Below are 15700 nucleotides of genomic sequence, written 5' to 3' on the forward strand. Positions count from 1 at the left end.
AGTCGTTCCACACCTGGCCAAGTCACAGAGCGAATTGATTTTAAAAGAAACCTTGGCACTCTGATGATTGGCCAGTGTACTTGCTGGAATGGTCCGCAGTTGCGATTCACCGACGCCTGGAGTGGCCACCGTCAGCACCGCTGTTATTGGGTTTAAAGGGCGGCACGCAGTCTTGCCCGCCTTCACTTTTATTTCCTTAAAGACCGCTCACAGGATGTATTAGATAAGGGGTGGGGTTTACAAATGTTGTTTATTCTAATTAGTGGCCACATGAGTTCAATGAACAGGTGGTTCTGGTGACATGATGGGGCAGGCCGTTCCAGTCGGTCGATGATAAAAGATACAGAGAAGGTTGCAGTATCGCTGCATGGACGGGTTACTTGCAAAAAATGCCCCGTATGCTGGGAATGGCGAAGGGGTGGGGCCAACACATATGGTGCAGGATGAAGCGAGCTCTAATAAAACTTATGACGGGATTAACGAATCAATGCAACACCAGGATGATAGCCTGTTTAAGGTGGACTGTGCTTTGAGTAGTGATACGCTGGTGTTATAAGAATGCAAAGAACGAACGAACCTTGCTGCCCGAATTTGAATTCTTTAGAATGCATTGATAAGGGAAGTTCAATGTGGCAACCAGAACCGAAGAGATTTCTTTTGTTTTCTGGAGTCGATAATTTTTTTTGTGAACCAAGGTTTATTGCAGTTAGTTCGTGCTGGAATAACTGGAATGTGGTTAGTAGCAAGGTCAGTAATTTTTTTGTTGGAACATTGACCCATTTGCTTGAAGTGTGCGGTTGTGGAATTCAGCACTGAAAGTGCAATAGAAGGGCATACATTCGTTGTTAATGGCATCGTTGCCTTTGTTGACTAATGTAATGACTAGTTGCCTTTGTTGTATAAGTGTCTTATTTTATTCTATGGTTCTCGTTTTGGCAAGGTAAAGTAAAAGACGTGAATTACTTTATGGTTGCTAATTTCCCGGAGACAAGATATCGAAGATAGGATAGACGAATTGTTAGTTAATATGGGATCTAATATGCTGGCCGAGTCCTTCACTATGTGCGTTGGTTTTAAAACTAGTTGGGTTAAGTTGAAATTAAAGCAGACTTCGAGAAAATTATTTTCGGTTCAACTGCGACAAAGGTGGATAGCTATCCCAATTAATATTAGGAAGGTTAATGTCTCTGAAAAGCAAAATCTGAGCGTTAGTGTATATTTTTATTATGGCATCTAGGACTAGTTAAGCTAGTGTCTGCCCATGGGGAGCTGTAGCAAACACCAAGTAAAATAGTTTGGGGGTTGCATGAAAGAGTAGCCACTATATTTTAAGGTCACTTGGGTTGTGAACAACATAGCAGGGTATCGTATTACTAACGACGATGAGCACTCCGCTGCCTCTAGAGTGCTGGCGATCATTACGGAAAACATGGAAACCAGGTAGGTCATTCATGACCTCCGCGTCGAATACGTCAGCGGTTAGCCAGGTTTCGGTGTCAACAAGTTACATCCAGATTATATAACCAGATTAGATACAATGTCACATTTGGAAAGGAAACTACATATGTTAGAATAATTTGCTGAAGTAGTAGTGTTAGGGCGGGTTGTCGTTATCAAATGCTGTGATGTAGTGATTGCTGTTGGACTTCTTTTACACATTTTATAGTTTCGTCGTACATGTACTTAGCAGATCCTATTAACAGAGTTTTGTAGCGTAATGAAAATGGAACCGATTTCGTCCTCGCAAAAGCCAAAAGATGTTTCAGGGTATTTTGTACAGTATGAAAATAGTCTTTGCCAATTCTATAGTTAGTCCCTTTGAAATTGCGTCTGTTGGACAGAATCTTTTCTTTTGTTTTAAAAAAATTAATTTCATAATTACAGGGCTGTTTCGGTTATTGGAATGGCAGCTGAGATGATTCGCACGTACAATCTCCTCAGGATTCACGGTCTTGTTTTATTGGTCTGTACAAAGCAGAGTGATTTTTTTCGTCTGCCTGAGCGGCAGATTCGGATGCACTTGGGTTGCATGAAGAAAATTACATTGCTGCAGCGGGCTCGATTTTCTTCGTCATCAATCCACGCTTCTATATCAGAGATGGCCCGTGTCGTCACGGCCACAGAAGACTTAAACATTTCAAACTGCCGCTGCAGGTCCTCTATGTGTTGACAGTGGCTCTCAACTAGTTTGCTTTTTAAGCCTTTGATCTCGTCAATCAACTGCGATTGCCCAACGGACAGCTACTGTAGTTCATTTAGTACAGCGTTAAAGTCAGGACCGGGGTTAGTTTCTATGTCGCCCAACAGTAGCAGCAAGGAGCGCGAGACATGGATACAATGCATAGCGATCGCAAGCAGACACTGCGTGCTCGGCAGCAGTAGCAAAACATAGTTGCTTGATTTTTTAGTGTAAAGACTATAACATTGACACACCTGCACATTGAACAGCAGCAGTTTAGCGGACTGTTTCGTGGCCTAAGCACACCGCCACAGGGCTAGACGAGGTTCCCGTTAGGCTGATAAATGAACTGGGACCAAAAAGTAAGGAAGCTCTGGTGAAAGCAGTGGAAAAGACTTTAAAAGGTAGAAGAATACCAGACAGTTGGTGACAAAGTAGAATGAATTTAATTTATAAAGGTAAGGGGGAGAAAGATAGAATTCACTCGTACAGACCGTTGACCATTACATCGGCAATGTACAGGATAGCAATGCAGGCAATCAAATTAAAGCTTCAAGCATGGGCAGAGAATAATTGCATTTTGGGAGAACTTCCAAATGGTTTCAGAATAGGTAGGCGTTTGGATGATAACTTCTTTGTTCTTACTCAGTGTATTGAAATATCAAGAGTAGAAGGCAAACCATTATATGTGGCCTTTTTAGACATTACAAGAGCGTATGGCAACGTAGACCACAACATTTTGTTGGATATTCTGGAAGGGGAAGGTCTAGTTGACTATTGTTTACAGCTTTTGAGAGAGTTTTACCTAGTAAATACCATTTGCATTGAATGGGAAGGGATGAGGAGCGAGGAAAAAGTTGATATCAACAAGGGACTGAGGCAGGGGTGCCCTTTATCCCCGCTGCTGTTTATGATGTACATGGTGAGGATGGAGAGGGCGCCGGAAGGAAGTAATATCGGGTTTAATCTCTCATACAAACAGGCAGGTACAGTAGTAGAGCAGCAGTTTCCAGGTTTCTTTTATGTGGACAACATTGGCTTGCTAACTAACAAGCAAAGTGATTTGCATTGTCTGGCTTATATCTGTGGACAGGAAGGCGAGAATTTAGGTTTTAAGTTTAGCGTTAGAAAATCAGGTGTTATGGTATTCAATGAAAACAGTGAACAGACAGTAGCAATATAGGGCCAGGAAATAGCTCGGGTAAAAGAATATCAATATCTTGGTATATGGATAAACGAAGGCAATAGATGCATGGAAACACAGGAAAAAATAATAACACTAAAGGGGAAGAGAGATGCAGCCATAATGAAGAGCAGAGCACTATGGGGACACAATAGGTACGAGGCCCTCCGAGTTATGTGGAAAGGTGTAATGGTTCCAGGACTTGCTTTTGGAAATGTGGTTGTTTGCTTTAAATCAGGGGTACAATCAGGACTCGACAGGAACCAAAGGTCTGTGAAACTCCTCACATTGGGCGCCAACGGGAAGACTACAAATGAAGCTGTGCAGGGTGATATGGGCTGGACTAGTTTTGAAGTGAGGGAAGCTCAGAGTAAATTTGATTATGAAGAACAATTGAGGAATATGGGAGAAAGTAAATAGGCTGGGAGAGTGTTGAGGTATTTGTACAGGAAAAACATTGATTCACAGTGGAGGAAAAGAACTAGGAAGCTTACCAGCAAGTATGCGAGCTGTAGGGTGAGCAACACAGCAACAAAGAAAGTCAAGCGGAAAGTCAGAGAGGCTGAGATAATCTCATGGGTAGTGGCAATGGAAAAGAAACCTGCCATGACTAACTACAGTGGAACCTCGGTTATACGTACCTCGGTTTTGTGACGACCTGGGTTTTACGACGGATTTGCGCAGTCCCGGCAAAGTCCCCATAAAAGCAATGCAATAAAAAACCCAGTTATCCGACGCAATTTCACGCCTGACCCGCGTTATACTACGACCTTCGCGAAGCAAGGGACGGAACGGCGGACGAAAGAAAAGTGCTGCGGGTCTCTTTCCTCGCTCCAGCGCAGCTTTCTTCCCTGCCTCGTCTCATCGTTCGTTTCTCTCTCCCCCACTAGCAGCCGCCCGCAACGCTCGCTGTGCTGAAATATCGCCTTTTCTTCTCCACAATCACTTTCTCCCTCTCTTCTCGGCGGCATCGCGTTGGGGAAGCATTTCTCTCCTTCCACTTTCCCAGCAGCAGATCGCCAACAAGGTAGCGCGTAGAGGCCTAGGTTTATCGCACATATTCTTCGACGTAATCATAGCAACCAGCGTTCAGCGGAGGTTTTGAGTTGTGTGGAGCAACGCAACGCACAATGTCCCGTGATAAAGTTTTTTATTTTTTCCGCCCAACTGCACAAGCCAGCTGCAGCCGCTGGATGCCAGCATTATTGAGTGCATCAAGCAAGGGGACCGGCAGCGGGTTAGTGCAGTGTCGGATCACTGTGCTCGGCGCATGCATTTTATTGCTAGTTCGGGGAATGCAGTGTCGCAGAGCACAATCGCTAACTTGTTCAAGCACTGTGACTTTAAGCGAGAGACTGCCTCCTCTGCTGGAGACGCAACAACCTCGAGGCCGATGCAGGCTTCAGCGACAACAATTTCGAGGGTTTAAACCTCACCACCACCTTCGCCGAGTACGTGGAGGCCGACGACAACGTTGCGATCTGCGCCGAGGTGTCGCTGGATGACGCCATCGAGGAGGCTTTGCCTATTGCCGACACCGCTGCGACTTTGAACGAGGACAACGACGACGCTACGGATGTTGGTCCTGTGCCTACCACGTTCGCCGAGGTGCTACGGCACATATATGGCATCCGGAACTTCATCTGTTCACGCGGCGTCGCAGAGGACCTCCTTTTGGACGTTGCATAACTGGAGCGAAAGCTCTTGGTTCACAAATCAAACAAGGTCCAAAAGAAACTTACCGACTTTTTTTAAAGTTCACACCGGCTGGCGGGAATCGCGGCAGTAGGGAGTGGAGTGCCGTAAAGGTTTGTTTGAATAAAGCATGATTCGTACCTGTACCACAGCATTAATTCTTATTGCATTTACTTTTTTGGTAATTTGTGTTTCCAAGCCCTGCAGAGTACGTTTGTAGTTTGCATTGAAGTTTCTCGTAAATCTGTCACACGAAATAAGTAGTATTCTTATAGGCATAATTTACGTTTGGATTTTACTACGCTTTTTCGCAGTCCCGAGAAAGTCGTATAATCGATGTTCCACTGTACTTAAGAGGAAAACACAATATCAGAAAAGAAATAATTTATGATAACTCAAAGGGAAGCTCGTTACTTGTCAAAGTAAGATCAGGGGTGCGATCGGAGATATCTTGTTCGATACGCATTCTGTTCAGTTGCTGCAACGTCACAAAGTTGCAGTATGCAAAACTTGTGACATCAGGGCGGAGAGAGCAACCAATCAGGAAGCGGTGACCTCCCTGGAAGTTTACTTCCGTCGTTTGTCATCTGCTTGCAAACAGTATACTACAAAACCAAATGTTTCTCATCTTCCAAATGAATTAAATCTTTATCTAAAAAAAAGTATTTTTTCTTCTCAAGCCCAAACACTTTTTCAAATAGTAGTACGTGTGACTACTGCAATTTATAACTATTAGGTTCTTTGCGTCGTCTCTAGGTGGTGTCGCGCATAGCGAGACGGAAAAAGAAAAAAAAATGACGGGAAGAGTGGCGCACTTTTCAAGAGGCAGCGACAACATTCCAGTGGCTCGCTGGCACCGATGATGTTGTCGATTTCTCTGTACAACCAACGAATTATTTGTTTCGAGAAACAAAAACGACGCCAGAATTCACTTTCTGCCATTTCTTCAAACGCGTTTCACACCACCACCCGCTCTCCTCCTTCCTCTAGAAACGGCAGCGCAACAACCTAAGTTCCCAACGGAAGCGCCATTTTCTCGAATTAAACTATGGCTTGGATTCAAACGTGCCGTTCTGCAGCCAAAAAGGCCGCCTATTGGGTCCAATCCAATCCACCAGACGCGCCATGCGAAGCCGTATGATCACTCCAAACTTCCCAGCTCCCGTCGAGTTCGGCGCCTAGCAGACGAAATGCTCGGTGGGAGGATGATTGACAGGAGCGTGGCGTCATTTTGACGTCACCAAAAACGTGGCCGCGCCCCGCGGCTGGCGACGTCGGCGCTTAGTAGGCCAATTGCGCGCGCCGGTAACCGAATGAATGCGCCGAACAACCATCTCCGATCACACCCCTGGATGTCTTAGAACACGCCCCTATAAAGCAAAATATTAGAATGAAGAAGAAGCATGTGCTTGCTGCGGTAAAGCTAGGGAAATGATGAAGCATGTTTTTTTAGAATGTGAAGATACCTGCCCAGCAGTCGGTTTAGGCACTACTGGCTTCCTTGAAGCCCTTGGGTTAAGCAAGAGCAGGGGGAAAGTAAACATGTCTGCAATAGAGATTAGCAAGAGGCAATTGGAAGATTGGGTAAGAAAAGTAGGGAAACAACAGAAAACAGAGGTGTACAAAAACACAGTTCACAATAGGGGGTCGGAAAATTTGGTTATAGGAATTCGTGATGATTCTTCTTTTTTTTTACCCAAGTAGGACATTAGGCAGTATAATAGCAAGAGCTTGGTGGCGCAACCCACCGCCCCGATCAAAGGGGACGCTCATAAATCTATTCATCCATCCATCCATCCATCCATCCATCCATCTGGATGGCTAGCGTGAGTTGTCGAAAGTCAGCAGGGGTACGGCCAAGGCACGGTTCCACGCAGTTTGACGTTGTGTGCGGGACAGCCGAAATGGTAGCGGGTATAGCTGCACTGATCAGTGCGATGAACGCCTGCATACTGAACAGCAGCAGTTTAGCGGACTGTTTCGTGGCACAGCCAGTAGCAATGTAGTAGTAACAATGTATTGTATGCGGCGAAAATGAAACTTGGTTTTATTTATTTATTTATTTATTTATTTATTCTCATTACGACCCCTCCCGGGGCAACAGCTGTACATGCTGTCTCCGGCTGCGCACGACCTTTGCAATACCAGCCATGTTCCGGCTCTGAGGCCGTCAAATAACTATGTACAACTATTTACACAACAGGTCACTCTGCGGTCGCTTTGGGCCATTAAACAAAACGATTTCAACACCCTATTGGGGCGGCGAGTTTCTTTCCCCCAGCTGGCTCTCCACCCAGGCTGCCCCCTCGTCATTGCTGCAAGGTTCCGAGGGAGGGGCCTCGATTTTAGCCTTTGTCATCGCTTGGCAGTTGCGCTGCCAGTTTCGTCCCTTACTGATGGGCACCAATAATGGCCGGTCTGCCTGCAAGGACACTTCCGGCAGCACAGGTCATCAAATAGTGCGTCAACTATTGCAGTTTGAATTTAGTAAGAAAAGGGGTGCATCAACTGGAGACTGCTAGGCAGGCCACTGGGCTGCCTCTAACTATAGCAAACCGTACATATGTGCCAAATTAGCCAGCTCTGGAGGCATTGTTCCCTTAGCAGTCCGCACAAGCAGCCACCAGAGTGGTAGGGAGGCTCGAGGAAAATTTGTCGGACTCACCGAATCGTTGGACACAGGGAGGAACAGCATTGTCAGCACTCCCAGAACGAATCGCCGAGACCTCCAGCTGTCGTACGATCACCCCAACCAAGGACGAGTGTAGCATCTTGGCGGCCACTTGAACTATGCCTTCCTTCGTCTGCGGTTTGCAGCAGACAAATTTGAAGCAGGTGTCCAATGCCCTTACCGCACTACTTTCTTTTAGCTCGGGCATGACAGATAGAGTGAGAGAAAAGTAGAATTCAGCGCACAAGGAGAGACGTGGCTTAGTTGAAGTGGGGCATGAGCACGCAAGCCCCACTTCTTCATTCGGATACACAACGGTGTCGCGCAATTATTGCAAGCGCTTGAAACCCCATGAACCCCAGAATTATTTTATTTTTCAGCTCGCACTGGGGGGGGGCCATCACGGTGTAAAATAGCCATCGGCGTATTCCAACGTCCTGCTCCTGCTCCAACAATTATTTCACCAGGTGTGCAACTCCAGTAGGGGTGTGTCTGACCCGAGAAATGGTCACTTTTTGACCATTTGCAACGTATCGGTCATGCAACCTACACACTTCGCCGGTGTTGGATGTGCCCTTGGGCCCTGCATTGCGCTGGGACATTACCTTAACCCTATCAGGGTCATTTTTTTTTTTTTTTGCCATATGTGATCACCCAGGGTAGATTTTTTTTATTGCAAATTCCGATTCTTCTGGTAGAGCTATTTCAAAAAAAATTTACCGTAATTTTTCTCGGGTGACCGTAAAGTGAGAAAAAATTATTTTGCATTGGTATATATGTACTCTTTCTTCGTGAATAACAACAATAACAAAAGGAAGTACACTTACAAGAATTAAAAATGTGATGTATTGTTATACACATAGTTCAAGGCTTAGAAAATGTGCACACGAGAATATTTCGCAAGTGCCAAATGTTCCTGCTCTTACACTAATATTTACGTCCATAGCGTTATCGAACTGCATAGATGAGCGCACTCTAGAAAACTGTGTAGTGGTGTGCCTATCAAAAAAGCAAAACGTGTGACAAACTTCTAATCTTCATCTTATCGCCAACCAGAAGCAATTACTTTTCGCTAGTCTCACAAAAAAAAAAAAAGGAAAGGAAACGTATGCACGGCGGCGTCCTTCCGTCAACTATGCGCACCCCTGTGAGCACTAAACGAGCGAGAAACAGGGGCGCAAGAAATCGCCCTTTGAGCAATTAGTAACGAGATAGCTATCAGTTTTGCGAGCGCAAGAAGCCGAAGCCACCTGCGGAACAAAACTCAAACTGCCGCACACCCGCGCACACGCCACTACGCGAGCGGTAGTGTATAGGTGTGCCTGAGCAAACTAGCTGTAAAACAAACCATGCAACGAAAACCGAGATGGAGAGGTGCAAGAAAAAAATTCCATGTATTCCCACATAGTGGCAGCACATGCCAGGAAAGAAAAGGTTAGGAAATTGGCATGGTTTTTAAGCATACAGACAGCTCCGTGAATATATAACATCGACCATTTTGGACTTGTTTGGGGCGCCGTATGTTTACGTCATTGACTTGACCAACCAGTCATTCACATCAGTGTCACCCTGTGCAGGTGGTGCACATCCTGGAGGCCAAGAACTCTAGGGTGACAGCTGGTCTCTTGCGGCAGCTGCAGGACCACAACCCCGCGTGGGTGCTGTTCTCTCCGAGGGATGCACGCTTTCCTCGCCTCATGGTGCCCGCCCAGGAGTGCCCACCCGGTGAGTGTTGTGGAGGCTGAACTACCACAGTGAACTGCTATCGTTCAGCTACAGCGGGAATTAAGAGTCGACTCACGATAATTTAATCGCTACTAGATTTTGAAGTAACTACACTTTTGATTGAGCTTCCGCAGTAGAAGCGGCTTACTGTCACCAACTATGCGAGAACTTGTTCAGTTGCCATCACGTGATGACATAGGCAATGACCCTGGTAGCCCATTGACAATGCTGGGGATGAGGGTTTGGCTTTGTATCCGATCACATATGGGCTATATCCAGACATTTTCTTGGTAAATGGTTGGGGGGGGGGGGTATGCTCTGCGTGAGGCTAGGGCATAAGGCAAGCTCCAAATCTAGCCACATACGGTCATTCTGTAGCACTCCCCAACTTGTAGCGCATGTAATTGCAGCTACGTCGTCTTCAGGCAAATAAGGCAACCAGGGGCATCAGCTCTAACCATGTTTATTGCTGCAAGCAATAAGCAACACTTGGAGAGGTAAAGTCTACTAGTCAAATAGGTACAGTAAAACCCCGGTAATTTAGATTTCACGGGACCAAAGAAAATGTCCGAATGAAGTGAATGTCAAATTAACGATGTTTCGACAATAATAACTAAAAAGAATGCCTAAAGCATCAACATACCTTTACTTCATAAAATAACTGGTTATTGTTGCTTGTTGCATACGAGAAATTTGCGTGCAAAGCTCAGTTTTTCGGAGTTCTTGTAGGTGGTGCAGTCCGCGCATACTGTCGGGAGAAACGACACACATGTCCTCCAAAACTTTAAGGGAGTCATCGGCCTCTTTAGCAGTGCGGTGCAGCACTTTACATGCATCCATGACTTGCACATTTTCACTATCAGAGTAGCGCTCCTCTTCGCCTAGTACATCCAGTATTTCGTCGTCAGTGAGGCGACCGGCAACGGCAACGTCACTATCGATGTGGATGTATTCGTCCAGAGGGACGTCCGGAGGCAGAAATCTGTTGAAGGGACTGTCATCTCCCTCGGCGTTTTGGCTAACATCCCCGGCTTCCAAAGAATCACTGTCATGGACAAAACCGCTGTGTCGGAAGCAGTTTGCAATTACTGTGGGTGGCGTGTTGCTCCACACATGTGTGCCACCATTGTGCACTGCACTGAGCAGAGTTACATCACATTTTTTCTTTGCCTCCGTGCAGAGCAATATGCGCTCAAGCACTTGTCTTCTGTATTGGCCTTTTACATACTGAATAATTCCCAAATCCAGAGGCTGCAGGGAAGCTGTTGTGTTAGGCGACAAAAAAAAGCAGCTGTATGTTTGTAAGCCCCGACACATTATTGTGCGCACTACAATTATCTATAACAATTAGCACTTTGCACGATTTTGCACAAAACCAGCGGTCCAGTTCGCACAGCCAGGCCTGAAATATCGCTGAGGTCATCCACGCCTTTCGATTCGAGCGATAGTCTACGGGAAGTTTCTTTATGCTTTTGAAGCATCTCGGCTTTTCTGCTTTGCCGATTATCAATAGCAGTAGCCGCTCTATGCCAGTCATGTTGGCAGCCAGCAAAACTGTTATTCTGTCCTTGCTTGGTTTATCACCAATGCAAGGGTCCCGCTTAAATGTGATGGTTTTATCCGGCAGGGCTTTGTAGAGGAGGGCCGTCTCGTCGGCATTAAAAATGTCGCAGGTATTATAATCGGCTAGGCGTGCGGGTAATCTGGCCCTTCAATCTTTGACGACGCCTTCATTCATAGCCCCTTTCTCGCCGCACAGGCTTCCGAAGACCAGGCCGTGTCTTTTCTTAAATCGGTCAAACCAGCCTACCGATGCCTTGAAGTCTTCGATGCTGAGCTTCAGCGCATACTTTTCGGCCTGCGCATAGATAAGGGGGCCACTCAAAGGCAGCTGTGCATTGTGCGAATCGGCAATGCATCTTAACAACGCTTCTTCAACTTTTCGGTGCGCTGCCGTTTGCAGTCTCTTCCTGTTGTCAGCGAACTTGTCGCTGTCATACGCCTTAAGAATCTCCACTTCATTTTTCACGTACGTGCTGAGCGTGCATCTCTTCACATTGAATTTATTCATTACGACCTGCCGAGGCACCCTTGCCTTTCACGGCTTTCAGTATTTCTACTTCCGCTGCCAAATCCTTCGCCTCATACTTAGCCCGCTTCGGTGGGCCACAAGAGTACATGGTGGCGCGGCTTGCGGGGTGCGGCTAGGCACGGCAACGAAGCAACGGGTACACGCACGATGTCAAGAAAAAAAGTATAAACGGAAAAAAGAAAAGTGCAAACAAAATTTAACACACAAAGAACGTTCCGCCATCTTCGCACACGCACCTGACGCAAACCGATAAACATGGTAAAAACGGCAACAAAAAAAACTGCACAACTTCGCAACTACACAACTTCACAAGCAAAAGACAACGTCGGAAATGGCGGACAGCAGTACAAAGAAAAAGAACACGTATGTATAGAGTAGGGTTGCTAGCATAGACCGATAACTACCGTGCGAATAACCATAGCGATGCTGAGGTACAGTTGCGGACCATTTATTCGGACGTCACGGAGACTACGGAAATGTCCAAATGAACAGGTGTCCGAAAAAGCAGATTAAGATAAAAAATTATAAATCCTTTATTTCCACGCACTTATTTGGGCTTGGCAGTAGGCTTGAAGAAATTGTGAATGCACCGTTGCATGCTGTTCCGTTTACACTGTGGGATTCTCACCCGTGCTCTTGGGACAAAGGAACGACAACACAGTTGTGCAAGCAATCACAAGGGCATTTATTGCACCTTTCATAGATCAATGCCTGCTAGCTGAGTTGCTATCCACAAAACATGCCGATGGGCGTGCGACAAATCGCGGAAGTCCGACTCACCGCGACCCGATAGCGAGCTAATATGTTCGCCCCATGCTGGACAGCAACGCCTGGCCATTCGCACTTATGGTCACGCGAACGGTGGAACGTTCCAACGAGGCTTCGTGAGACAGTCTCACAGAAGCATGGATCGGCGCATGCATGGAGCGTCCGCGCCACTCGCCGACTCCAAGATAAAGAGGAAGCATCTTCTCCCTTCCGCCCCCAAGTAACCCCGCCGTGAGGCGGCGTTAGCAGCACAACACTCGCGCCATCTCTCGTACTGCGCTTCAACTACACCAACCGCCGCGGGCCCTAGGCCACGTGGCGAAGCCAGATTACAGGAGACGGGAGCCATGCGGGAAAACAACATATCAGGGGACGCGTGAGTGTCGCGCATCCCTACATCCCCCCAACCTTAAATCACTACATATTCCGGCAAAACATGTCACACGGTCTCACATCAACACATGCTTCGCGAACAAGGTAGTACATGCAACAGTGGAAATGTCCACATGCTGAGGAAATGTCCACATGCTGTTCATAGCATGCAAGCCGACATTGCCCTTGGGTACACCGCTGGTGTCCGCTGGTCACAGCAGCAGCTTTGCAGACTCAACGGCACGATTCCAGGCCAGGACTCTGGAAACAGCAATGCAGTAGTCGGCACGAGCAAGCGTCACTCGCGCCAACGTGCCCTGCTGGCGAGAGCCGCAGTAGCTGTCGGTGACCGCCGGCTCTTTTCTCCGCCGCCGAGGGTTGTGAGCTGGATACAGGCGGCCGCCGAAGTCTCTGTGCCAAACTGGCCACAGCATCACCATTGACCGGGGTGGCTCGATCGTAGTCCGGAGCAGCAGCGTAGACGATGTGCACGTGACGGCAAACCAGGAGTGACCCCACTCACGCTGCGTACACTCAACACACTCGGCAAACACTAAAGTAGTGCAAGGGAGAGGAATTCTGCATGCACATCACCCACGTGGTACGATGTTCAATTCGGCTAGCAAAAGATCGGGCAGCTCTTCTGTGCTAAGTTCACGTGAACAAAGCTCGCTTCCTTGAGTCGAAGGAGTAATTTCAATTCGTGCGAGGCTAACTAGAATGAGGGAAGCAAAGTGCAACACCTCAACGCCATGGTCCATCAGGTTGTGTCCCTCCACATGCGACAGGCAGCTTCCTAAAGCGTTAGTCCTAAAGCGTCGCTACCCTGACAACAACCAGCATCCAAAAAACAATACCCAAAATGGGCGCAAAACAGGCAGCCGCGAGGAGACGTCAGCTCTATTAGGTGGTCCTACCCCGCTAGGTGCACACAGCATCTGAGTTGACGGCGCCCACTGTCCCAGACGGTGTTGGAGCGCCCGGTGCCAGGCTGCAATACCAGTCAGCCCGTAGTGGCACCTGTGGCCCGCGGCCACCCGGCTCGCAGAGCCGCGACTTCATCAGTCAAAGAGATAGAAGAAGCTATTTACATCAGAAATTTGGACCACCCACAAGGCTTCCTTACTCACTCGCTTCAGGCTTGCCAATGCTCCGCGGGCACTAAGCCTCGCTCTCCCAGGATGCAGACCACGTGGCTCTCGTACCGACGAATGTCATTAAAAAAACATTTGCGAAAAGGCTTAGCATGTTGACAAGTTCACACTACAGCCACCGTCGCTTCGCTCAAGAAAGCATGCCGCCAACGCTAGCGATCAAAATCCACGCTAGCCCTACGCTTCGGTTCAAACAAAGGTCTCGAACAAAGCAAAACTTAAAACTATCGTCCGATGCCCCAAGAGGTCCACGTTTGGCAGCCAGATGTGGGCACGCGACAAATATAGGAAGTTCGACTCACCACGACCGGATAGCAAGCGAATATGTTCGCCCCATGCTGGATCCGAACGCCTGGTCGTTCGCGCATACGGTCACGCGAACGGTGGCGCGTTTGAACGAGACCTCACGAGACAGTCTCGCAGAAGCATGGATCGGCGCACGCGCGGGATGTCCACGGCGCTCGCTGACCCGCAACTGAAGAGGAAGCATCTACTCCCTTCCGCCCCCAAGTAACCCCACCGTGAGGGGGAGTTAGCAGCGCAACACTCGCGCCATCTCTCGTACTGCGCTTCAACTAACCAACCGCCTGCCGCAGGCCCCAGGCCACGCGGCGAAGCTGGATTACAGGAGACGGGAGCCATGTGGGAAAACAACATATCGGGACGCGTGAGTGTCGCGCTACCCCACAACACACAATCAGATAAGCCTGAATCTCGGAGAGGGTCGTATGGTCACTACAGGCGGCTGAATGCACGGTCACTGCTTGTACACGCTCTGCATACAACGGCAGCGTAGGACATGGTGCGCCATCTTTTGACTCGGAGTCATCGTCTGGCAGCGCAGCAGAAACCTGACGAATTATCTCGCCGTCGTCGAGTTCTGCGCATGTCAGTACAGCAATATCAGCACCTGTGAAACTGTCAAATGAGATGGTGTCCGGAATCGCAATGCAACCACTGCGCAGGTCTCGGCAGAACATTTTCTGCGTCAGTAGGGAGCACATCGGAAGGCAATAAATCCTAGGCCTCCCGGCACCCGCTTGCCGGTATTCCCCAGCGCAGTCTGCGTGGGCACTGTCGGCGCCATTAGACGCTCGACGCGATGTTTCCGTATGCCGCGTTGCATCACCACAACCTCAACACAGCACACAAAGCAAACATCACCATGCCGTCACACAGACACCAGTTGCACAAACCAAAAACGTGGCCTACTCGCAGCATCGTGCACAAAGAAACAAACAAATCAGCTGCTGGATTGTCTGAACCAGGCAGAAACGATGATGATGAGCGGGAATATGCAGTAGCACCACTTTGTGGGGCAGCAAGGAGGCTCCGTACAAAACATAAATGGCGTTCAGCAAGTCGAACCATGCACCGGTCAGAGTCTGTGCATGGTACTCTCGATCGAGTTGGCTCGAGGAGTGTCCGAAAAATCAGATGAGAGGTTGCAAGGTGTCCTAACTTTTGGGAGTAGTTATACATTATGGTCTATGGGGAAAATGGTGGTGCCACGAAGCAGACCGAATAATCGAACATGTCCGAATTTTTAGAGTCCGAAAAATCAGTTGGCTACCTTAGTGCCAAGTGGCAAAAGCAACTGCAAAGCCAGAAGTATGTCATTGCCGCCATGTTTTTGAGACCTACTTTTGTCTATTAAGCCGAGACCACACGTACGCTTGCGGACACGTGTAAGCTCACGTCCGTGAGCCTAGCGCCTGCCGAGCCTCGCGAGTAATGGTGGTTTGCATACACAAAGATGCACGACAACACACGCTCACTGGGCTCACTCACAGATGCCTTGGCAGGCACCGTTTCATACTTTGTTATCGGCAGTGTTTCAAAATGCCTCGATATCTATAAA

At 47.9% G+C, this 15700-nt stretch overlaps 1 protein-coding gene across 3 annotated transcripts in view; it reads left to right on the forward strand.

The window, feature by feature from the left end:
- LOC142576651 (DIS3-like exonuclease 2) overlaps positions 1 to 15700 on the forward strand; it is a 318054-nt gene that overhangs the window by 185595 nt on the left and 116759 nt on the right. For all 3 annotated transcript variants that reach the window (XM_075686870.1, XM_075686871.1, XM_075686872.1), the window contains one exon: positions 9306 to 9453. In XM_075686870.1, the coding sequence (XP_075542985.1) occupies positions 9306 to 9453 (148 nt within the window). The remainder of the gene's footprint in view (positions 1 to 9305; positions 9454 to 15700) is intronic.

Source organism: Dermacentor variabilis, chromosome 3 (assembly GCF_050947875.1).
Source record: "Dermacentor variabilis isolate Ectoservices chromosome 3, ASM5094787v1, whole genome shotgun sequence".
In the NCBI taxonomy this organism is placed as follows: domain Eukaryota; kingdom Metazoa; phylum Arthropoda; class Arachnida; order Ixodida; family Ixodidae; genus Dermacentor; species Dermacentor variabilis.